A 26,890-nucleotide genomic window follows, 5' to 3' on the forward strand; every position below is an offset into this window, starting at 1 on the left:
GATGTTAACAGGACATTAAACTCTAACCTATGTATCTTCTTTTCTTCCACACTTCATGGCTTCACAAACTGTAAAACATGGTGTTCAGACATATAACATTCACAGATCACCACCAGGGTGCAGTAAAACTTGATGCAGTTATCATCTTGTCTTAAGCTGGAGTGGGTCTTACCAGAGAAAATATCCTGTTGGTTTTCTTTGCTGCTAGTGACACGATTAAACAATGTTGCCCTGACTGTTGTTACAGCACTGTTTATGAAATGAACCGTGATTCTGTCAAGATTTTACATGTATTCTGTCAAAAACTAATCTATTCTAATTATCAGTGTCAGTATAGTTTTATCAATACTTGGTGGATACTTCCATGTTTGATTAAGAGTGCAGACACCACTACAACAAATATTAAAAAAAATTAAGATGTGCTCTCCTTAAACTGAAGGGCATTTTTCTGTGTTGAAATAGCCATTTAGTAAATGTGATTTTTCTTTGAAAGAGGATCATGAAAAAAATTGTGACTATATCATAAGAGTCTTATTACAAGATCTGTAGTTTGCTCTCTTATACTTGATAGATGAGCAAATTTCTCATGACAAATGATGCACAGCTCCTTTCATGATGCTTATATCCTGGTTTTTTACGTGAAAACTTGTATTCGTTCACCGGTTGAACTACCTTGTGTGACAAAAAAATGCCAGATTTGATTCGCTAATAACTGTAATAGGAATACTGCATAAACAATAGAAAATATTCTCTGGAGTATAAGTGAGAATCGGTATGAAACTGAAAATTACAAAATAATGAAAGATGTATAATTATAATTTTTAATTCAAACTACACTGCTAAGTTTGATTGCCTTTATTTTACTGTAGGTCTGTTTCGACTGAGTTGCCATCATCAGGTTATCTATATGTAAATGGTGCATAATTTTGGTATTTTTTTCTAATTTTATAGGTAATTATTAAACGGATTTCATTATTATACATTTTTATGTACCTCTGATGGTTTTGACGTCCATGTGATACCAGTGGTTCTGTCACTGTCTATTTGCTTGTTAGTTACGTTCTGCTGTTGTTCTTGGAGTACTATTGGTTGGTTATCATGTTATCTGAGTTACTGCTTTATTTAGTTGTCTGGTTATATACTGTAAATTGGTATTTTCATGACAGCCTGTTTGACAGATAATCCAGTGATATTGTACAGTCACAGGAGGTATTGTTTGTCATTGCTGTTATATAGGTATTGATCTTTGCATGTCCATACGGAATCTATGGATGCTGTCTGTTATAACCTTTAATCACCAATAATTGCATGGATATTCAAACACACTCACTTAGAAACAATAGCTGGTTACATGATAACAACTCAGTATCTCTCATTCGACTGCCGTGACATGCGGCCGGCGCCGTTCGTAGCTAGGTGGCGCTCCCGCGTTCAGCCGAGTTGCGGAACGCCTCTATCGCCGTTTGCGCGTACTGTCATGGCGGCACTGTTAAATGTCGTGACACTGTCACAACACTGTCATTCTAATATATTTTCGTACACGGATTTCAGAACAGGCTGTTTTTAGTCCTTTGTATTCAATTATAAATGCAATTAAACATTTCTTTCTCATTATTTATGTGCTATTTGTTATTTTTAATTTTCATAGATGCATCTTTGTATCTGCTTGTTGATATGTTTTCCAGTGATGCTGTATGGTTATGGTATTGTTTGTCCAAATCTGTGACTTGTTGTGAATTTCGCAATAATATAACCTGTGGTTTTCCCATATTGCTTGTTTTTATGCATCTGTCCATTGCCCTGGTGGACAATTTAAATAAATTTCTCTCTGTGGTGCTTGTGTTTAATATCAATTTTCTAATTTAGTATTATTTTCCAGGTGTCTGTGTGTATGTACTGTACATAGATTTCCATCATTCCCAGACCGATCATTGGTCCCTTAACTGTTAGGTGTTAAATTTGGACAGCTTGTTCTATATTATCTACTGTGTACTGTTTGGTATTTATGTGGTGGAAAAGGTAGATATTAAAGCAAAACAACAACATACAAAAAGTAAAGAATTACAGGCAGATAACATCATGCAAATAAATCCCACAAACAGATATGTAGCGCAAATGAAGAAAATTGTCAAAAACAAACTGTAAAAAAGTAAATAATGTAGAGTAAGCTGTTCAAATTTTACACCTAACAGAAAAAGGACCACTAACGAACATTCTGGAAGAGATTGAAATCTATGTACATACACACAAGTACATATGAAAAATACTAAATGAGTAAATTGACCTGAGGCACAAGCAGTACCTAAGGACCTTTATTGAATTTATCCACCAGGACTATGGATAGTTGTGTAAAAACAAATAAGAGACAACCAGAAATTACATTACAGCTAAATTCACAACAAGATATGAATTCGAACAAACGATACCATAACTATACAATATCACAGGAAAACGTATCAACCAGCAGATAGAAAGATGCACCTATGAAAATTAAAAGGAACAAGTAGCATATAAATAACAAGGAATGTTTAGTTCCATTTATAATTGAATACAAATGAATACACAGGACGAAACAGCCTATAACAAAATCCATCTGAGGAAAAAGATTTCCAGTGTTCTCTTCACAAATCCAAAGAGAATAAGTTGCACACACACACACACACACACACACACACACACTATATATATATATATATATATATATATATATATCTACTTTTAAGTTGCACACCTAAACTATTTGGCAAAGGCTGCCTCTAAAACCTGTTCCAGTATCAAAGTAGTTAGTGATGCTGTGGACTTCAGTTGGAAGATTGGAAGACTGGTTTGATCAGGTCTTCGCACTAGCCCCTTTATCTCTAAATAACAACTCCAACTCCTTTTGAACTTTGCTTACTGTTTTATTTTTGGTGCAGTTGGAACATGAAACTTGGCTTGTAGTAACCTGACAACTCAGAGTCCTCAAATATAAAGTTTCATTTATGTATCATTTCCCAGTACAGTGTACTGTAACACTCCAAACTCAACACATCAAAAAGACTATGGTTTCAGCCATGAAAAAATTGTATTTGACTATCCAATTCAGGCCAACAATGCTAGATACTTTTAATCAAAGTTAAGCTCAAAACTTGGGGCATGAAAAAAATATATAAACTTTGGGTTCTTATATCTCGTAGAGTAAACACATGCTGAACAGGGTACTTAATATGCAATAGCTAGATAGCACAGGGATGTGGAATACAAAATTTAATTCACGTACTATTTTCCAATAGTCTACAAATTTGTCGATAAGCTGATGATTTTTATGAAAAACTGAAAATGGGGTATACATTTACAAAAACAGTTTTCTATAAAAGCCTCAAAACCAGTCTCATTCGAAACGTGTTTTAAGCCACCCAGCTTGCCCCAGAACAGTGGATTTAATTTCCAGTATGGGCTAACGATTCTACATAAATTGAAACAAACTAGCAAGGAAAATTGTGCTATGAATACAGTTCTAATTTTGGCTTTTTATATCCTGTTGATTAAAGGCATGATAAACATGACCCTTTGGACACGATAACTTAGCAATATAAGGTTTTCCAGTATAAAATATCATACATGTACTACTTTTTTAATTTCTGCAAAATCAGGCCAAACTTGATTTTCGTGAAAATTGCAAAAATAGTTCATTCTTCCTATTTTTGGAAAATATGGCTTCCATACTTAATTTCACACCAAGAACAGTTGGAAAGAGCATTTTTTCATTCATAAAATCACATTCGATTTTCTAGTGTGCGCTAACAATACCTGAAAGTGAAGGACAAATTTGAGGGAATTTACCATGGCAACAGGCTACATTGTACCACCTGTTTTCTGTGCCTATTTTTAAACTGACAAGTAATATCTCACTATATTGCATTGGTCCATGGTGACATCATCAGTAACAATTCAAGAACATGAAGCGGCAATTCCATCGCCGTAGGGGTCATGCTCAATAGTGTGCAGTACCAGCCAAGGGTGGGATCTTCATCCTGGTTCCCAAGCCTCTAATTTGGTTTCTTAATTTGGGTTACAAAGCCTTGTGGCAGTACCTGTCTGCTTACAAAGCCATTTACTAAGTACCTTACCTCCACTTCTCAATTTGGTAGGAGTGTCTCACAAAAAGTATATCTATTTTTATTTTAAATTCTCAACATTGCAGTTTACAATTTTTGAAATTTTTGAGCCACTCTCGGCATTTCATTTTGTGGAAATCAATACTGTTGGCTAGATGATAATACTGAAGGAACAGAGTTCATGGACAAACTCAACTCAGTAAGGTATTACTTCTCAATATATATATATAAAAATACATGCAAGAAAGTGCAGTCAGCAGATTAATGAAATCTAGCCCTTTGTCATGGTACATTACCTCAGATACATCCATCATTTTCAGGTAATGTTAGCACACATTGCAAAATAGAATGTGACTTTTTGTATGCTTGAAAAAATGCTCTTTCCAACTGTGGTTAGTTTGAAATCAATTATGAAAAACAGATTTTCTAAAATTAGTCTGAATATGAACTTTTTTTACAATTTTTACAAAAATCAAGTTGGATTGCAGTATGCCACGCACCCGCCATTTGCCTAAAGGGATCAGCAACCCCTCAGACACTGATGCATCATGGGTTTCCATATGTACAAGGTGTTGCCTCCACAGACCATTTCGATCAGAACAAGGACGACAGACTGTAGGCCAAGCACCACCAGATGTGTTCCATGCGAGAGACCTATTTTCTTAGTCGTGTCAGTTGTATGGAACTGGATCGGCATGAATTCTTCCACGCCCTGGCTGTATAGGGTGGCGAAAGCAAACATGCTGGCGGTTCGCTCCAGCAGAGCTCCAGGCCAATTCATGCACAGACTCTTAGCAGACCATCATTCAGAGCCAGGTTGGAAGCCATTGCAATTGGACTATAACTTTCCAGCAGTATCCTGAGATCTACCTGCAGCCAGCTACGTCGAATGCTCAACCTCTGTCATTAGGGACTATCAGTGGCATAGTCTTCACCTCCACTACGTTTATTCACTGTGTATTCCAGACGTATGCCTGTTAGTGTCTGAGAAGTTGTATTAGTTTTTATTGAGAAGAGTTTTCCTTTGTTATTAAATCTCTGTACTGTGCTCATAATAAACCCTTGTCCATGTTTACCTGTGTGTTATTATTTCTTATCAAGCATCTCCCTGTGGGAGATATAACACAGTATGTGAATGATATTTTGTATTGGAAAGCCTGAGATTGCTAAATTGTTGTACAAAGTTTCATGTTAATCATTTCTGTAATCAACAAAATATAAAAATCCAAATTTGAAACTGTATTCATTGTGCGATTTTTCCTGCTAGTTTGTTTCAATTTATATAGAATTGTTATCCCATGTGTTAAATCCACTGTTCTTAGGGTTTTAAAACGTATTGTTTCAAATGAGAGTGGTTTTGAAGCTTTAATAGAAAATAGTACACTACTGGCCATTAAAATTGCTACACCACGAAGATGACGTGCTACAGACGCGAAATTTAACCGAAAGGAAGAAGATGCTGTGATATGTAAATGATTGGCTTTTCAGAGCATTCACACAAGATTGGCGCCAGTGGCGACGCCTACAACGTGCTGACATGAGGAAAGTTTCCAACCGATTTCTCATACACAAACAGCAGTTGACCGGCTTTGCCTGGTGAAACATTGTTGTGATGCCTCGTGTAAGGAGGAGAAATGCGTACCATCACGTTTCCGACTCTGATAAAGGTCAGATTGTAGCTTATCGCGATTGCGGTTTATCCTATCGCAACATTGCTGCTCGCGTTGGTCGAGATCCAATGAGTGTTTGCAGAATATGGAATCGGTGGGTTCAGGGGGGTAATACGGAACGCCGTGCTGGATCCCAATGGCCTCGTATCACTAGCAGTCGAGATGACAGGCATCTTATCCGCATGGCTGTAACGAATCGTGCAGCTACGTCTCGATCCTTGAGTCAACAGATGGGGACGTTTCCAAGACAACAACCATCTGCACGAACAGTTTGACGATGTTTGCAGCAGCATGGACTATCAGCTCGGAGACCATGGGTGCAGTTACCCTTGACGCTGCATCACAGACAGGAGCGCCTGCGATGGTGTACTCAACGACGAACCTAGGTGCACGAATGGCAAAACGTCATTTTTTCAGATGAATCCAGGTTCTGTTTACAGTATCATGATGGTCGCATCCGTGTTTGGTGACATCGTGGTGAACGCACGTTGGAAGCGTGTATTCGTCATCGCCATACTGGCGTTTCATGTGGCAGGATGGTATGGGGTGCCATTGGTTACACGTCTTGGTCACCTCTTGTTTGCATTGACGGCACTTTGAACAGTGGAAGTTTCTTTTCAGATGTGTTATGACCCGTGGCTCTACCCTTCATTTGATCCCTGCGAAACCCTACATTTCAGCAGGATAATGCACGACTGCATGCTGCAGGTCCTGTACGGGCCTTTATGGATACAGAAAATGTTCGACTGCTGCCCTGGCCAGCACATTCTACAGATCTCTCACCAACTGAAAACGTCTGGTCAATGGTGGCCGAGCAACTGGCTCATCACAATACGCCAGTCACTACTCTTGATGAACTGTGGTATCGCGTTGAAGCTGCATGGGCAGCTGTACCTGTACACGCCATCCAAGCTCTGTTTGACTCAGTGCCCAGGCGTATCAAGGCTGTTATTACTTCCAGAGGTGTTTGTTGTGGGGTCCCGGGTTCGATTCCCTGCGGGGTCAGGGATTTTCACCTGCCTCGAGATGACTGGGTGTTTGTGTTGTCCTCATCATTTCATCATCATCCAGGAAAGTGGCGAAATTGGACTGAGCAAAGGTTGGGAAATTGTACGGGCGCTGATAACCACGCAGTTGAGCGCCCCACAAACCAAACATCATCATCATCATCATCATTTGTTGTGGGTACTGGTTTCTCAGGATCTATGCACCCAAATTGCATGAAAATGTAATCACATGTCAGTTCTAGTATAATATATTTGTCCAATGAATACCCGTTTATCATCTGCATTTCTTCTTGGTGCAGCAATTTTAATGACCAGTAGTGTATTTGTAAATGAAGTGTCAAATATACCCCATTTTCGCCTTTTGATAAAAACTGTCAGCTTATCAGAAAACTTATAGACTAATGGAAAAGAGTAGGTGAATGAAATTTTGTATTCCACGTCCTTATGCTACCAAGCTATTGCATATTAAGTTTCATGTTCAACATGCCTTCACTCTACAAGATATTAGTTTGATTCAAAGTATCTAGCATTGTTAGCTGACATTGGATAACCAAATACACTTTTGTTCACGGATAAAGCCATTGGTCTTTCTGATGAGCCCAGTTTAAATAGTTTTATAGAACATAGTTTCCTGCAGAATCAAGTTGAAAATGCCACATTTTTTACATTGGACAAAATTTTCAACTTTGCACTTAATTTAGTCAGTATTGAAAAGTGGTACATAAATGAAACTTTGTATTTGAGAATCTTCCGTTGTTAGGTTACAATATGCTAAGTTTTATGTTCATCATACCTTTAGTCCCTGAGATATAAGAAACAAACTTTGAAATCTTTTTGGATGTCGATTTCATCTGCCCCCCCTCCCCTTCCCACCAGGTGATTTGGCCTATACTTTTATGGCCACATACGGCTTGTAAAATTCTTTTCATTATTTTTCTTAATGAGAATACATAAAGTTGTACAAGGTGACCAAATTTCATGTCCTTCAACAAAATATAGCCTGCGATGAAACAACTCAAATTCACACTCACTCTGTGCAAAGTCATGTATGCAGTCAAACAAGTGACTATATCTCAGCCAGTATTGCTTCATGGAACATTAAACTGTACTAATGTTCACTGGTGACATGCAAATATTCCCTGATCTTTGAGGAGGAAAATGTTTAGAAATTAGGCAGTTTGATGTAGAATGACCCAAAAGTTTCTATTCTCTTCAAGACTGAATTGCTTATTGTCCATATGCCACTTCCATACAAGGCCGCCCTCCAGACAAATACCTTCAGAAAAGATTTCCTAACACTAAAATCAATGTCCAATGTTAACAAATTTCTCTTCATCAGAAAGGCTTTCCTTGCCATTGCCAGTCCATATTTTATATCCTCTTTACTTCAAGCATCATCAGTTATTTCACTGCCAAAATAGAAAAACTTCTCTACTACTTATAGTCTCTTGGCATCACCTGATTTAATTCAACTACATTCCATTATCCTTGTTTTGCTGTTGTTGGTGTTCATCTTATGCCCTCCTTTCTAGACACTGTCCATTCTGTTCAGCTGCTCTTCCTCGCCTTTTGCTGTCTCTTACAGAATTAATATGTCATTGTAGGACATCAAAAGTTTTTATTTCTTCTCCCTGAACCTCATTACCTTCTCCAAATTTTTCTTTGGTTTCCTTAACTGCTTGCTCAGTGTTCAGTTTGAATAACATTGGGGATAGGCTGTAACCCTCTCTCATTCCTTTCTCAAAGCATTGCTGTCCTTTCACGCCCTTATACTCTTAAAATGGTCGACTGGTTTGTGTACAAGTTGTATATAATCTTTTGCTCCCTATATTTTACACTGGCTATCTTCAGAATTTGAAAGAGTGTATTTCAGTTGACATTGTCAAAAGCTTTCCCCAACTCAACAAAAGCTATAAACATAGGTTTGCCTTTTGTTAACCTCTCTCTTAAGATAAGTCACAGGGTGAGTATTGCCTCGCGTGTTCCGACATTTCACCAGAATCCAAACTGATCTTCCCTGAGCTCAGCTTCTGTAAGTTTTTCATTCTTCTGTAATTCCTGTTAGTATTTTGCAACCATGACTTATTACACTGATAGTTCAGTAATATTTACATCTGTCACCTCCTACTTTCTTTAGAACTGGAATTCTTCTTCAAGTCTGAGGGTGTTTTGCCTGTCTTGTGCATGTTGCACACCAGGTGGAATAGTTTTGTGATGTGTTGCTCGCTCAAGGATATCAGCAGTTCTGAGGGAATGGGGTCTACCCTGTGAGGACCTTTTTCAACTTAGGTTAACATTGGACATTTTTCTTGTAGTATCGTATCTTCTATCTTGTCTTCATTTATGTTCTGTTCCCTTTCTGTTCTATTGCTCTCAAGTTAGTTTCCCATGTATAGTCCCTCTATATCCTACTTCCAACTTCCCCTTCTTTGCTTAGTACAGGTTTTCTATCTGAGCTATTTATGTTCCCACAGCTGCTTCTCCATCCTCCAAATGTCCCTTTAATTTTCCTGTAGGCAGTATCTATTTTCCCCCTAGTTATATATGATTCTATATTCTTACATTTGTCCATTAGCCATTCATGGTTAACCATTTTGTACTTACTGTGTTCCGACATTTCACCAGAATCCAAACTGATCTTCCCTGAGCTCAGCTTCTGTAAGTTTTTCATTCTTCTGTAATTCCTGTTAGTATTTTGCAACCATGACTTATTACACTGATAGTTCAGTAATATTTACATCTGTCACCACCTACTTTCTTTAGAACTGGAATTCTTCTTCAAGTCTGAGGGTGTTTTGCCTGTCTTGTGCATGTTGCACACCAGGTGGAATAGTTTTGTTATGTGTTGCTCGCTCAAGGATATCAGCAGTTCTGAGGGAAAGGGGTCTACCCTGTGAGGACCTTTTTCAACTTAGGTTAACATTGGACATTTTTCTTGTAGTATCGTATCTTCTATCTTGTCTTCATTTATGTTCTGTTCCCTTTCTGTTCTATTGCTCTCAAGTTAGTTTCCCATGTATAGTCCCTCTATATCCTACTTCCAACTTCCCCTTCTTTGCTTAGTACAGGTTTTCTATCTGAGCTATTTATGTTCCCACAGCTGCTTCTCCATCCTCCAAATGTCCCTTTAATTCTCCTGTAGGCAGTATCTATTTTCCCCCTAGTTATATATGATTCTATATTCTTACATTTGTCCATTAGCCATTCATGGTTAACCATTTTGTACTTACTGTCAGTCTCATTTTTTAGACATTTTTATTGCCATTCAGCTATTTCATTTGCTGCAGTTTTATATTTTTTCCTTTCATCAATTAACTTCAGTATCACCTGTGTTATCCAAGGACTTATCTTTTTTCAACCATTGTAGTCCTGTCTTCCTCAGTTGCGTGTAATATTACAGTATACTGATAATTTTTGCTTTATGGACCATCTGACTACAACTGAATGAAACACAATTTTCGTGCCATATGCATTTTGCCTTTATTTTCTGCAAAGCATCTTCAGTTGCAGGATGCGTGGACGATTTTCTACATATTACGCTCCTGTTGCATTTTTGGTGTTGTTCCCCTTCTTCTAAATGCCTTGCAGAAAATAAAGGTGATACACATTTGGCATGAAAGTTGTGTTTCATTCAGTTGTAGTCAGATGGTCGATAAAGTAAAAATTATCACTATACCTTATCTTTTTACCTATTTGAACCTCTGCTGCCTTCACTATTTCATCTGTCAAAGGTACCCTTTTGTCTTTTATTGTGTTCCCCTCACCTGTTTCAGTTAATTATTGCTTAACACTCCGTCTGAAACTCTCAACAACCTTATCATGTCCCATCACTTCAATATCCTACCTTTCTTCAATTTCTTCAGTTTCAATCTACAATAAATTGTGGTCAGATTCCACATCTGCCTCTGGAAATGTGTTGCTTAGAATCTGGTTATGAACTCTCTTGTCTTACTACCATATAATCGTTCTGAAATTTTTCAGTGCCTCCATGTTTCTTCCAAATATACAGCCTTATTGTATGATTCTTAAACTAATCATTAGCAGTGATTAAATGATGCTCTGTGCAAAGTTATACCAGGCAGCATCCTCGTTTATTCCTATCCCCCAGTCCATATTCACCTACTATTTTTTGTTATTTTCCTCTTCCTTCTACTGAATTCCAGTTCCCCCATCACAATTAAATTTTCCTCTCCCTTACCTCGTTGAATAATTTCTCTTATCTCATCATACTTTCTTTCAGCCTCTTTGTCTTCAGAGCTAGTTGGCATATAAGCTTGTACTGCTGTGATGGATGTTGATTTCATATGTATCTTGGCTGTGACAGTGTGTTCACTAAGCTGTTTGAAATAGCTTACCCACTTTCTTAACTTCTTGTTTGTTACCGGCGTTACCTGTGTTTCATTTTGTATTTACAACACTGTACCCACATGAACAGAAGTCCTGTTCATCCTGCCACTGAACTTCATTCATTCCCACTATAATTTCAACCTGTCCATTTCCGATTTTAAATTTTCTAACCTACTTGCATGATTAAGGCATCTAACGTTCCACACGTCAGCCTATAGATTGCCAGTTTTGTTTTTCCGTATGATGACATCCCCCTGAGTTTTCACAGCCTGGAGATCTGAATGGTGGACTATTTTATCTCCAGAATGTTTCACCTAGGAGATGCCATCATTATTTAACCATACAGCCAAGCTTCATGCCCTTAGGAAAAATAATGGCTGTAGTTTCCCTTGCTTTCAGCTCTTCACAGACCAGCACAGAAAAGCCATCTTGGTTCATTGTACAAATCCAGGTCAGCCAGTCATCCAAACTGTTGCCCCTGCAAATACTGAAAAGGCTATTGTGTCTCCCCAGGAACCACACATTTGTCTGGCCACTCAACAGATATTCCCTCCATTGTGGTTCCACTTATGGTACGGCTATCTGTATTGGTGAAGCACGCAAGTCACATCACCATACAATATCCGTGGTTCATAGGGGTTAGACACTAGCAAAATAATGCAGCGACCATCAGTGATAAAATTTGAGACCTTTGTCGGTAATTTGGTGCTGATTTTTGTCTGCGGCATTTACAATGAAATGAAATGAATAAAATATGTAGCAGTTTTCACTCTAGTGGTGGTCATGTGTGGCAGGATAAAGTATGTATTTTCCATTGCATGAATTTATCAGAACTACATGATACCCAGCTGTTTATATCTGATATTGGACATAATGTAGGAAAAGACAGATCACTACTTACCATAAAGAAGACATGTCAGGTTGCAGACAGGCACAATTAAAAGACACTTATGTATAGCTTTTGGCCACAACATTCATCAGTAAAAGAGAGGCACACATCATACACAAGCAAGCACACCTCACGCACATACGATCTCCAGCTCTAGCACTGCGGCCTAAGATGCTGGAGTTGGTGGCTGTGTGTGCATGAGGTGTACTTGCTTGTGTGTGTTACTGGTGTGTGTGTGTCTCTTTTACTGATGAAGACTGTGGCCAAAAGATATATAAGTAAGTCTCTTTTAATTGTGGCTGTCTGCAACTTGATGTGTCTTCTTTATGTTAGGTAACATTCTGTCATTTCCTTGATATTCAAATCTGGAGTTTCCATTGTTTGATATTGGACACATTTTTCACAGAATATTATGTGCTTAAATATGACAGTGTATTTTAAGTAATCTAGTAAGTATATTAATTAATTTCATATTCTATTCATCATTTGCAGCTGCTTAAATTATATATATATATATATATATATATATATATATATATATATATATATATATATATATATATATATATATATATATATATATATATATATATATATATATTCCCCATTTACAAATCATTAAATTGTATAATGAGGAATACTTATATTTTATTATGAAAATAAATGTGTGACTCTTCTTTTATTAGAAAAGACACTTACCATAGAAAATAAGTTTTGTGCAATAAGTAAGAACAAAGAAAAACTGTGTATCTTTTATTGTCCAGCTTTTGAATTTCCTGGATCTTATTCTCACACTGTCTTTGGTTTATCCATACTTTTTTTCTAAACAGTCAACTCCACTAACTTTGGTTTACACCGTCGATTGTTAATACAATTGTTTTCAAATTTGTGATTATTGTTTTTATTGTAAGATAGCTGAAAGTTTTGCAGATGGCGAGAAGACTGTAAACAGTATTCAGTTTTGGAGGAGCTTTTTCACTCACAAGCTGACGAATTAGCTAATCTGAAAGAATTGCAAAGGACAACCAATATTTTGCTGCTTAGAGTAAGAGCTGAATCTGCCGAAATCATAACTAAAAATTATGCTTTAGTGGTAAGTATATCTGTGCAGTATCATTCAGATTTTAGTTTTACATTATGAAAGGATCTAATTCTCTTCTTTGGTTGTACATGAAGTATTTTAAGGCCTTCTTTACACTTTCGTTCTTTTGACTACCTCCCTGGAATTTGAAAACATTGGTCATGAAAGACTCAGCTTGTATTCTGTGCACAATATATATTGTCTGTCAAGAAGTTGAAGAGTGGAAACAAGAGTCCCCACTCTCCTTGCCCAGTTATGCCACAAGGAATACTTGCATAAAAGTTTATACTAGCGTTTCTACAGCATACCTGTCCATTCCAGTATTCTGGTTACCTGTTCTGAATCACATTCAACCACCTAACTGGATATGAAAGACTATCCTCAGGAGGGAATATAAAAAATCTGCAACAACCAGCTGCTACCAATTCATGAGGACATACCTACTATCTTAACCAACATATACCACTCCAGACATCAGCCACTCACAACAGCTAGGAACATAGTGGACCACAGCTTCAATCTCTGTGAAGCTTGGACTGAAGAGTGGAATAACAACACTGCTTCACAGCTTCATAGTTTTCTCCAAGTTAACAGCAAACCAAGGAACTTGATCTGTCCTGTAGGACATGGAGTACACTTTATCAGGATCCATACTAATCATGGGAAATGTGGTGACTTATTATACAAATGGGGACAGATTACCACTGTGGAGTGCACCTGTGGCTTTCCATGATGGACTGTCAGCAATTGTTGAAGAGTACCTTCAAAATTCATACCCTGGAAACCTCTCGGACTTTCGTACTTCTTGGACACTACAGCAGATGTGATCAGTTATGTAAATAATATGTGTGTAAATTGTACATTATATGATGATGACGATGACATCTATGACAATGGTGACTGGCACCATTTTAATCAGGGGTGATGTAGTGTGCATGTGCCCCCCCCCCCCCCCACACACACACATGTGCTCACACACACACACACACACACACACACACACACACACACAATTTCCTTGTTTCAAATCACACCACTGTAGAGTAAATTGCATTAACATAATAATGAAGATCGTAAGATTGACAGAATTTAAAGTAGGCTTTGTGTATCTGTTACAAAAATAGATGAAATGTCTTTAGATGTGAATGCATCAATGTCCACTATCTTTAATTGAAGACATAAAGTCTGAAAATGAGTCTGTGATCATATTTTGGCACTTTATTTTACAGGTCCATCTTGATCACATGCACTTTTACGCTTCAGTATTGCCAATTTTGGTTACTGCCATCTTCAGATCATAAAATATTCTGATGTAGTATCAGTGTTAAACTAAACATGCAGGTACATAGTAAGTGTTTACTAAATATGAAGGAACCACACTGCTGCAGGTTCGAATCCTGCCTCGGGCATGGACGTGTGTGATGTTCTTAGGTTACTTAGGTTTAAGTAGTTCTAAGTCTAGGGGACTGATGACCTCAGATGTTAAGTCCCATAGTGCTTAGAGCCATTTGAACCGTTTTTAAACATGCAAATACATAGTGTTTATTATGTACCTACATGTTTAGTTTGACGTTGATACTACGTCAGAATATACGTCATAGGAAGTGTTTACTATGTATCTACATGTTTAGTTTGATGTTGATACTACATCAGTCCACTATCTTCTACTAAATGGAGGACTATATTTTGATGGGATTATCAGTGCTAAATGGTGCAATTATTCAAAAAAAAAGTAAGGCTTTTTCTTATCAAAAAATTGCTGATTGATTTGTCACTGAGGTGTGGAGATGAGTTGCAAAACAACAATTCTTGTATCTCAGACTTTTTGTCATTAAACTTGAGAATCACTGTCATTGAATTTGAGAATCACTGTACATATTTTGATGAGTTTTTCAGAAGTGTATGTGGCATTGCTCATGAGAAAGGGTTTTAAGTTTGTCTCAAAATTGAATGAATTATAACAGAGATATAGATTAATGACAGAATGGGCCCAAAAAGATTCCCTTTCACAGATCCTGCAGCCTTTTCCTTGAACTTCAAAACTATGTCCTGTATTTTGTAAACAGCAATGGTTTTATATGATTGAAACACATTCTATTGGCAAAAACTGATGAAATTAATTATGAAGATTTTAATTTATTTCTGATTTTGTAAAAACTAAAAATATTCATTTGTTTGGGTCCTTATTTTCTTTCATTTATCTTGGAACGAGTTGTCATTGTCTCTCTTGTTTTTGGTACTTTTCTCCCAAAAGAAAATATAGTAAATGGAAGTAATATGGGGCTTTAAAACTTTACTGAAATCACAATTATGTGATTTCTTTATATTCTGTGTATATAAAGAAGAGAAATCAGATAATTGTTACTTCCTGTGTTTTACTAACTGTAGTAAGTTCATCATACAGCTTTCTCCGTGAAATTGCCACACCCTGTACATCATTTGTGGTGTAGCAGTAACAACTTCCACATGGTGATGTGTGGGTCACTGATTCAATTTCTGCCTCTTACCAGTATATATCACTTGACATGTGTGATATGGGGAAGGTTGTGGGACTAACTTATTTGTGAAATTTGAGATTTATTACAATATGTGAACAGAATGAGATTTATTACAATATGTGAACAGAAGTACGCACTGCTGAGGCAGGCAGCTCAGTTCTGTCTGCACTTTCATGTGCGCTTAATAAAAATGCTTTCAGTGTGAAGTGTTAGTTCTTATTGATGACCCTACTCTTGTAACAGGTACTACATTCTGGTTTATACATGACATAGTTTGACACGTACAGACAATATTTTGCACACTGATATTATCATGGCAGCAACAAAGCTACACAAAAGCAGTCGTTTTCACTCAGGAACACCAGACAGAGAGTACAGTCCCTTACTTTCCAAAGTGTCAACAAATCATCGGATTTGAAAGCACTGATATGTCAGATGCACACCAGGCAACCAACGGTGTTTTTTGGAGACGTGGTTTAGGATATGACTATATGGCTAAAGAGGTTTCTACTTTGGCTTGGATGGTGCAGCGTAGCAGTGGTTTGAGTACGAGAAAGAGCTTATACTGGGACAAATTTCAGACTGAAATCAAGACATTTGGTGACAACTAGTTGAAAATCTTCATAGTCAAAGGGAAATTGAAGAACAGGGCCCAACGTCATTGGGATATGGCATGATTATACATATAGTGTATTGTCAGGCAGTGTCACACAGTGAACCTGTATGTAATGGAAGAGGATGTAGTTATACACCTAATGAAAGGTTTAGCAGAGAATGTCTATCAGGCATTTCTTTTGAAGGATTGCCACCACAACAGGAGACTTCAACAAATAGTACTAGCACATCACGGCAAGGTGCCAGACGACTGTGCTGAGAGACAGTCAACAGACTTCAGATTGTTGTACCAGTGGCAGTTGTGGAAGACCATCAGGACCAAGCATTGCTAATGCAGCGAATAGGAAGTTAAAAGATACAAGGATCTGTGGTATATATTAATGTCAAACACAAGTAGCTGAAAGTAGCAGCAATGATCATCAAACAAAGTCCATGGAAAATAGCATTATTAATTCAAGAAGAGGATAGGCCAACTATAGATGAAAATACCCCATGGACAACAGTTACCAAGAACTGCACTGATGTCTTCATCAACAATCACTCTCTCCTGATACTAGTTGATTATAGGATGTCATGTTCTATGATATCAGATATCATTGTCAGCTGAAATAGATTATGTTAAAAGTTCAGAGGCCATTGTGCTAAAGACTGCAAATGGAGAATACAGCCAGCCAACACAAATCTGTGTTTTGAGAATAACTATCAATGACAGAGCACATCCAATCAAATTTGTAGTATTACCAGAATGCACCCATAGTGGTATCTTTGGATGCGTCATCTTGTAGGCATCATAACCAGTCAGACTGTTGGAGACTGCAGCTCCAGATGGATGAAGCTATTCCAATAAGTTCATGCAATAATGATTCCTCTGGGTGATTGTCTTCCATTGAAAACATACTTATCCGTCGATTATCAACAAGACAAATTGTAGTCAATAATTCTAGTCAACAGACCCTCAGTTAAGTTGTGAAGCTCAAGTTGAGAACGAAAAAGTGCTTAGCCTCACAAAAGAAATCTTTTTACCAGTGAAGATCATAACTATTGCAAGTGGACAAAGATCTGTGGGTTATAAATCCCATGAAAAGTAGCAACTCACTCCTAAGGGTATGTGTATATGATCAGCAAAATCAGTCAGCTAAGTCTCTTCGATGATGAGCCGTACTGTGTTTGCTGTACCACCATGCTAAATGGATGATGACAGTTGGAGCATAGGTGGGTCACAGTGCAACAAAGAGTGTAATTCTTGTAATTGACATTTGTTTCTCATTGCATCGACTTTGGACTACCAAATGCATAGTGTAGCATTGTTTTAGCACAGCCTGATGTGGTTTGCTTAAGCTGCCCTAACAGTCTCTGTTAAGATATTCATCTATAGAGTAGAAGGAGTTGCTTATCAAAAAGTCTTTCAAGCTCTGTTTAAACCATGCCATGGTTGCTGGCAATTTATTGATAATGTATGTTCCTGAATGTTGGACCCCTTTTGGACCCAGGTAAGTGATTTTAGGTCTTTATGTAGATTGTTCTTATTTCTAGTATTGACACTATGCATTGAACTATTGGTTGGAAATAGAAATGTATTATTTGCAACGAAGTTCAATAAGGAATAAATATGGCCCGCCCGGTTGTCTGTGTGGTCTGCCCGGTGGATTTGTGTCAAGGTCTGGTGAACCGGCCAGTCTGTGGATGGTTTTTAGGTGGTTTTCCATCTGCCTCGGCGAATGCGGACTGGTTCCCCTTATTCCGCCTCAGTTACACTATGTTGGCGATTGCTGCGCAAACAAGTTCTCCAAGTACACGTACACCACTATTACACTACCACGCAAACATAGGGGTTACACTCGTCTGATGTGAGACGTTCCCTGGGGGCCGAACCGCACAATAACCCTGGGCTTGGTGTGGGGCAGTGGAGGGGTGAAGTGGACTGCGGTAGTCGTCATGGGGTTGTGGACCACTGCGGTGGGGACAGAGCCTCTCCGTTGTTTCTAGATCCCCGGTTAACATACAATACATACATACAATACAAGGAATAAATATACTGAGAAGCAGTAGTTAGAATACAAAGTTCCTTGAACAGGTCTCTACATGATGTTCTTGGATTTACATCACAAGTGATTCTTATTACACACTTTTGCACACTAAAAACTTTTGCTGGGTTTGATGAATTTATATCTCCTACATCTGACGTAATTCAAACTGCAATTTGTTTAGGTGCTTAAACAATTCTGTGGTATGATATTGACCACCAAACAGTCAAAATAGCTATTTCTTTCATGATGTAATTTCTGTAGAATTGTCTTACACTAACTTTGAATGGATGATTGATACACACTTCTCATGCTGCCAGGATTAATCGATAGACCACAGTTTCCTTCTTTCAATTTTTGTTTGACTTGATCACCAATGTGTCCATGAAAACTATCCAACAGAAGCATTGATTTTGAGCGAAGAAGCACTCCTAGCCACTTATTCCACACTGCTTAAATCCAGTCTAGGACTAGTTCCTCTGTCATCCACCCACTGCCACAAGCTCTGACAATAATACTAGCTGGGAAGCTTTCTCCATTGGGGAGGATTTTCCAATTGAAAGCCACATACTATGGCAATTTTCATCCATCAGGGTTGGCCAACCTAATTTATTGTCTGCATCATGCATGTAGTAGTAGTAGTAATACTTTGTAATCAGAGGTATATTGACTGTTTTACCAGAACCTCAAGCCACAGAATTCGCTTCATGAACATAATGATTACAAGGACCATGAAGTGTTGGAATAGGTCATAGGGGTGTGTGTGTGTGTGTATGAATGCCTTCCATTACATAACAACTCCTCCGGATGGGAAATATAATATTGAGCTTCAACATTCTAAATTTCCTCGTGCATTTGTGGGGTGGCAGGAGGTTGCTTCTCATATTAATAATTACCATTAGTCATGGGAAGAAATTGTTGTAAATATTGTTCGCCATCGATAACCTGGCAACTATTTCTGTGGTCAGCCAGAAAGCGATGGAGAACATACTGACCATAGTTCCCAGTCTGCAAGTCCACATTCTTGTCCAGCCCACTGAAAGAAAAGTTTCTATTCTCTATTTGCTCAGCAGGATCAGGACTATGATTATACATGAAGATTTTGAGTTCTCATTGATACATATATTTGGTAAAGTTTCACTCACACAACATTGTAATATTCATTATGTTCATACTGACAATAAATCTCTCTATCCCTAACAGCACTATGAGCAGTTTAGAGGTGACCTGTATGGTAAATTCCTACTAAATTGTCTTTTGCCCAGACTAATAATAACCAAAATAAATGCTTGCCACAGAAGTGGAAAATAATTATCACCACCTGCCACGCGGTTTTGTTAACATTATTGGCGGCACACTAACAATTACTTTTGTGAAATTTAAGTGATCCAGGATGGTGTACAGTCCTCGCGTGTTCACTTTCTATTATTACTGAAAATAAGCGTTTTGTAACAGCCCATCACTGATGCCATCCGAGGCAGTGCGCACTCCAGCATTTGACTGTCGTGGATCTTATGGTGGCTGGGTGCGAAGTGAAGCCTAGTCTTGCCTCTAGGGCTGTATTTATATATGTGGCGCAGTGGACGGCCAAGGTGACACCTGCTGTCATCCGCCTTATGCACACGGTAGCAGTCTCTAAATGGCCACTTTCTCAGACACACAATATTTGATAACAATATCAATCAGTATCAGTTTAGGATCTTTGTAATTTTTGCATGCATGTAGGTAAATTGGTTAAAATCACAGAAAAATTTTTAGCTCGCCTGCATTAAAACTTTGCCTTCTAGAATTTTTAGAACAGAACTGAAAGTAGAACATGGCCTCTGAACTACAACTTTAAGAGACCTTGTATTGGCTGTTATTAACATCAAGGTCCTATAACTTGTTATAGCTGTATTATTTAATAGGTTTCATCATGTGCTGTAACCAAAACTTTCTAGAATTAATACAACAGATACTTAATCTACTACAATTAAAGACGTTATTGTTCCAAATTTAGTTTTCAGTAAGTTACTTTAAAATTATTAGAGGTAGCTTAATGGGGGTCATGTAGTTATTATTTTAATGTTAAACTGAAGTGTCATACAAATTTTCACATTTCTAAGTCTAATATTTAGTGCCTTCAGTTTTTCTTAAAAACGCAAATTTTGACCAAAATATTGCTTTAATCATGTTGAGACTTGTACCAGTTAATTTTGGCATACATCTGCACATTACGATCAACTTCTGGCTTCCTAACTTTATTGTTTAGCGCCTTTTATTTTTTTCTTAAAATGATGTATTTAGGTAAAATATTGACCTAATCAATCTGATATTTGACAGTTTAAACATTATTTTACTAAAGCATATGTTGACAGAGTTTTAAAAAGCAACTCTAACTTTAAACTTCATTCTTAATTATGGTGAATTACGTGTGTGCTATGCACAGATGTGTTATGGTGACATGGTGCTACTAGCAGTGAACTGGGGTAAGTCCCGGCCCACTCACTCACCTCTGTATCTCTCAAACAATACATCGCTCATTTCGCCACACATTCTATTCACGTTTTATCTCTGGGGTGGCTGTCAGTATAATTTTCCACAGATATTCTTCACTTCTTTTATGTGCAGTCACGAGAAGTGTGGGAACTCGGGGTCTGCGCATACTCGGGCTCAACTGACGCACTCCTTTCCACCAGAAGATCTCTAGGCACCAATATCTTCCTTCTAGAGCGATGGGGAATCCCCATCACTGATGCCGCTGTGCAGTAGCAAAAGAGTGTAAGGCTAGATTTGATCCTTTAAATATAGGATTGATATCCGTACCCTTTCCAATCCCAAAGAAAGTAGTTGTTGACAGATGTGAAAATTACCGAACTATCAGTTTAATAAGTCACAGCTGCAAAATACTAACACGAATTCCTTACAGATGAATGGAAAAACTGGTAGAAGCCGACCTCTGGGAAGATCAGTTTGGATTCTGTAGAAATGTTGGAACACGTGACCCTATGACTTATCTTAGAAGCTAGATTAAGAAAAGGCAAACCTACATTGCTAGCATTTGTAGACTTAGAGAAAGCTTTTGACAATGTTGACTGGAATACTGTCTTCCAAATTCTGAATGTGGCAGGGGTAAAATACAGGGAGAAAAAGGCTATTTACAATTTGTACAGAAACCAGATGGCGGTTATGAGTCGAGGGACATGAAAGGGAAGCAGTGGTTGGGAAGGGAGTGAGACAGGGTTGTAGCCTCTCCCCAATGTTATTCAATCCGTATATTGAGCAAGCAGTGAAGGAAACAAAAGAAAAATTTGGAGAGGGAATTAAAATCCATGGAGAAGAAATAAAAACTTTGAGGTTCGCGGATGATATTTTAATTCTGTCAGAGACAGCAAAGGACCTGGAAGAGCAGATGAACGGAATGGAGAGTTTCTTGAAAGGGGGATATGAGATGAACATCAACAAAAGCAAAACAATGATAATCGAATGTAGTCGAATTAAGTCAGGTGATGCTGAGGGAATTAGATTAGGAAATGAGACACTTAAAGTAGTAAAGGAGTTTTTCTATTTGGGGAGCAAAATAACTGATGATGCTCGAAGTAGAGAGGATATAACATGTAGACTGGCAATGGCAAGGAAAGCGTTTCTGAAGAAGAGAAATTTGTTAATATCGAGTATAGATTTAAATGTCAGGAAGTCGTTTCTGAAAGTATTTGTATGGAGTGTGGCCATGTATGGAAGTGAAACGTGGACAATAAATAGTTTAGACAAGAAGAGAATAGAAGCTTTTGAAATGTGGTGCTACAGGAGAATGCTGAAGATTAGATGGGTAGATCACATAACTAATGAGGAGGTATTGAATAGAATTGGGGAGACAAGAAATTTGTGGCGCAACTTGACTAGAGCAAGGGATCGGTTGGTAGGACATGTTCTGAGGTATCAAGGGATCACCAATTTAGTATTGGAGGGCAGCGTGGAGGGTAAAAATCGTAGAGGGAGACCAAGAGATGAATAAACTAAGCAGATTCAGAAGGATGTATGGTGCAATATGTACTGGGACATGAAGCAGCTTGCACAGGATAGGTTAGCATGGAGAGCTGTATCAAATCAGTCTCAGGACTGAAGACCACAACAACAACAACATCTGTACCCTTACATCCCTCCGTCTAATTGTTTTCAAAATCCACGTGAAAGGGTTTCTAAAAAGGAATTCCCTGTTAACTCAATAAAGATAAATACATAGCAACACAGTTTTCAAGAATTTTCATACCACAAGATCAAATTGAAGAATACAGTTGTGAAATGGAGATTTTTATGTTTTTAATACCTGCTAGAGGATGATAATCAACTGGCAGAGTAGTATTTGAAGAAACCAGGAGATGCAGCACTCACTCTATTTTGTATTGCCCCAAGAAAGCATGCCATTTTTTTGCTTTAATTTGGTAAGCCACGGCCAACATGTTGACTTGCAGGGGAAACAGTGTGACATGTTTGGATGAGAAAATGCATTGTGGATCCGAAAGGGAAGCAGATTGTTTTGAGATTGAATGTTCGTGCTCTGACAGTGTTACAGATGTGGATTATCACCCAGATACATGTGATATCTCATCATCAACAGAGGTAAACATCATAAATTGTCAAGGGTATATGAGTGGTGCAGTCAAAAGAAAAGTAGCTGCCAGAGAAATGGGACCTCCATGTGACTGCCATCGGAAATGCATGACGAAGGTAGGAGCAGCAGCTTCCACAATATTCCATGGCTTCCGGGACTTAAGGAAGTTTGATGCACAAAACAGCTACAGCTTTTCGTGTATCTCAGTACCCCCCAAAAACGGAAAAAGAAGCAGTCTTCTTGAAAAATCATTACTATGTACTGTGTTAAGATTTAAGGCAAAGTCATCAATGTCTGTAAGAAAGCATTTCTATTTGTTCGTGGACTACACAAATCAAGAGGAAGAGTGGAAAACGTCATACAGCGAGTTGGGAGCATTAAAGAGTTTTTAAAGAAAGATCAAAGGTGGTACCATAAAAATAACCAGAAATATCCACCTGAAGTGATAGAAGGTGTTCACAAGTATATATGAAACATACCAACTTACCAAAGTCACTACAACAGGCACAAGAATCCCAGAAAGGTTTGTTTTGGCTGCAAGATGACAATCAGTTCTTTATACCATGATCATTATCTACCCTACTGTGAGAAAAAAGAAAATTTCCATTGTTACAGAAGGTAAGTACAGGTGGATTTTCTGCACAGAATATAACATTGGCTTCAAGATGCCACTTTCTGACACTTGTAAAGTATGTGACAAGCTTGATACTGAGGTTAAATCAGGCAGCCTACCCAATGAGCAACAAAAAGTCAGTGACTTGCGGAAGAAAAGAGAACTACATCACCGGAAAGCAGAGGCATTGCAGGCAGCTATGACAGCAAGACAGCAAGACTGATTGAGGTTATCTCAGTTGACTTGCAGCAAGCCCTCCCTGTTCCAAAATTCACTGCTGGTCCAGCTTTTTACAAGCAAAAACTATCAATGTACAGTGATGATGGAACAGACATCAGACACATGTATATATGGACTGAGGATGTCGCAAAACACAGCAGTGATGAAATGCGTAACTGTATGTTTAAATTTCTCCAAAATAATATGCTATTCAGATAACTGTGCCGGATAAAATAAGAACTGAACAGTTATGTGCATGTGGTTGTCACTAGTACATGGTGACAAATTCAAAGAAATTGATCACAGATTTTTTATACCTGGTCACACATGACTCCCATCAGATAAAAATTTTGCATCAAAAGCGCCACACGAGCCATGTTTTCTCACCCACTGAGTGGGTTGATATTGTCAATAAAAGCAGAGTAGGAAAGAAATTTGCTCTGACACTTATGAAACGAGATGATTCCTAGAGTTCAGCAAGGTGCCTTCTCAGCACATAACAAAAGGAAATACAGCAACAGATGGACATCCTATAAACTTTTCAGAAGCTACAGTGTTCAAATTTTTGGCCCCAGATCCTGATTCAGTTGTCATGAAGCACACTGTTCATGGAGATGTCCATGAAATTAAGTGTGGCCATCCAATGCAGACACCTTGCATTGTGATGTTAACATCAAAATATCATAGACCTATTTGCATACAGCATAAAAAAATGTCAGAAGTCATGAACCTGCTTCCCTATATACCTGCCATGCATCACTGATATTATTTATTCCTGACTCACTACCACGCCACAGAGCAGGTTAATGAACCAGAATTAACTGATGGCAGTGCCGTAGATTATGCTGAAAGCAATGGGAATTGTGATCAATGAAGCCAAATGTTGACACTGAAACTTTGGTGCGGCAGAACTTACTAAGCAGTTTCTGTCGATTACTGCTGGGGCTGTGGTAGGGGTAGGCAGTTGCACATGGTCTACCTTTTTTCACTCGTTGACCCCATTTCAGTAGCCAACATGGTCTGGACCAGTGCACGTCATGGTTTTGCCGTTCACGCTTATTATGAAAACAACAGATCTGTGATCATTACTCAACGAGCTTGTCGGTGACAGTTCAACATTCCACACAACAATGCTGTTTCTAATGCAAACACAATTCGGTCCTGGGTTTGGCAGTTGGAGGAAATTGGTAGCACACTAAGAACAGATACACGTGGCTGACGCAGATCCATCAGAATAACAGAAAATGTGCACCAGGTGAGAACAGCAGTTCAACAATCGCCACAATGTTCTGCTCGATGACATACTGTTGCATTGGGGATTTTAGACTGCAGTTTGAGAAGGATTCTGCAATGCTATTTGAAGTTCCATCCTTTCAAAATATTGATTGCTCAAGAATTACACCCAGCAGACTACGCCAACGATCAAAATCTATGTGATCAAATGCTTGCTCAGATCCCTCCGAATGCAGCTTTCTTCATTAGTGACAAGGCACATTTTCATCTTAGTTGATGTGTGAATAAGGAAAACTTCGCTACTGGGCTGAAAATAAACCCCCGAATTATTCATGAAAGACCGCAACATTCTCCTAAAGTGACAGTGTGGTGTGCCATATCAAAATCTGGCATGTTAGGGCCTTACTTTTTTGAGGAGGAAGGAGTGACCGTGACAGTGAATTCCACACGTTACGTTTCATTGTTGCAAAATTTTCTGCAACCCAGAATGGATGAGATTGTTAAAGAACATGAGAACTTGTGGCTCCAACAGGATGGAGATACTGCACACACAGCTCGAATTTCACTTGATGTTTTGAGAGAAATGTTTCCAGAACGCCTCATCTCTTTGAGGGGTGATATCGGGTGGCCAGCGCGGTCACCAGATTTGAGAGATTTGTGACTACTTTCTTTGGGGATATCTGAAGGAAAAGGTTTTTGAAAGCTACCCTCACACTCTACCAGAGTTAAAGAAGCAGATTATTGACAAAGTGAATGCCATACCCCGCAATATGTATGCAAGAGCTGCTCAAAATCTTCAGGGATCATCTACAACAATGTATTGATGCTAACAGCTGCATCTTGAGGACATTATTTTCAAAACTAAATGAATGTAATATTGTACTAATTTAGAAAATAAATTAATTTTTTTCTCTATACATCCAGATTTACTTTTTATTGCTCCTTAAAACTGCTTTTTCGGTTCTGCTGCACCCTTTAGAACACATCAGCTCAAAAATTTTGAAAAATGATGCTATTAGTGGAACAGGTCAGAAGTTACTGACACCTCTCTTATCACTTTTCTTAAGGAGGGGTTTAACGGCAGCATATTTCAGTGTCTATGGAAAATAACTTGCATTAATGATGCATTATGTATTTCAGATAAGACAGGGCTCATTGTGTGAGAACAAATCTTCAGTACTCTATTGGAAATACCATCAAATCTACATGAGCTCCCATTTTGGAGGGAATAAGTAGTTTTCTTAATCTCGCAAGAAGTTGGTGATACATTTATTTTTTCAACAAACTTGTGTCATTTTTCTTCTGAAATGTTTGTTCCTACACTTTCTGCTATGTACATGGTGAATCACCTAAAACTGCACCACAAATATTGACAAAATGGAAAGTAATATTGATGAGTGGTTTTCACGGAATGAATTGGTAGTCAGAGGCTCATACAGATCATAATAATACTTAGAAAGTGTATTTTTTGTGCAAACAAACACTTTTTTAAATGGAACAATGCCTATTGATAATAACAAACTAAAAGTAGTTTGAATTAGAATGTCAGTAGTGTTTGTTGCAGTATTCTAGTGCAAAATTATATGCATTGCCTGTACTTAATATTGGGTTTCACTAAGTGCAGTAGTTAAAAGTGTTCTGTTACATATGAGAAGAAGACCCTAATGTATGTAGTATCCTATAACATAGTAAACATATCTCTTATGTCCATCACCTGATTTATGTAATTTTGTGAACTTTCAAATGTCTCTCCTGTAAAAATTTACTTAATGTGGCTTACCATTATCTAGCTCCAAGCACCTAAATTTTATTTCATTTCAGTCCATTTCAAAATTTACAAAATATTACAATCCATGCTGGAAGACTTTCTCAAAATTCTTCAGATCTCATTTTGTTATTTACTTAACCAAATAGCCCAAATCAGCTAAGTATTTAATTAGAAAAGGTGTTTTGCATGACACCAAGTCAATAAATCAAAAAATTTTACCAGATTCCACATGTTATAG

The 26,890-nt window shown here is 38.0% G+C and overlaps 1 protein-coding gene across 8 annotated transcripts in view; it reads left to right on the forward strand.

Annotated features, from left to right (window-relative positions):
• The window catches only part of LOC126184779 (coiled-coil domain-containing protein 77-like), a 215,301-nt gene that overhangs the window by 102,888 nt on the left and 85,523 nt on the right, over nt 1–26,890 (forward strand). For all 8 annotated transcript variants that reach the window (XM_049927340.1, XM_049927338.1, XM_049927337.1 and 5 more), the window contains one exon: nt 12,941–13,103. In XM_049927340.1, coding sequence (XP_049783297.1) covers nt 12,941–13,103 — 163 coding nt within the window. The remainder of the gene's footprint in view (nt 1–12,940; nt 13,104–26,890) is intronic.

Source organism: Schistocerca cancellata, chromosome 4 (genome assembly GCF_023864275.1).
Source record: "Schistocerca cancellata isolate TAMUIC-IGC-003103 chromosome 4, iqSchCanc2.1, whole genome shotgun sequence".
Taxonomy (NCBI): Eukaryota; Metazoa; Arthropoda; class Insecta; order Orthoptera; family Acrididae; genus Schistocerca; species Schistocerca cancellata.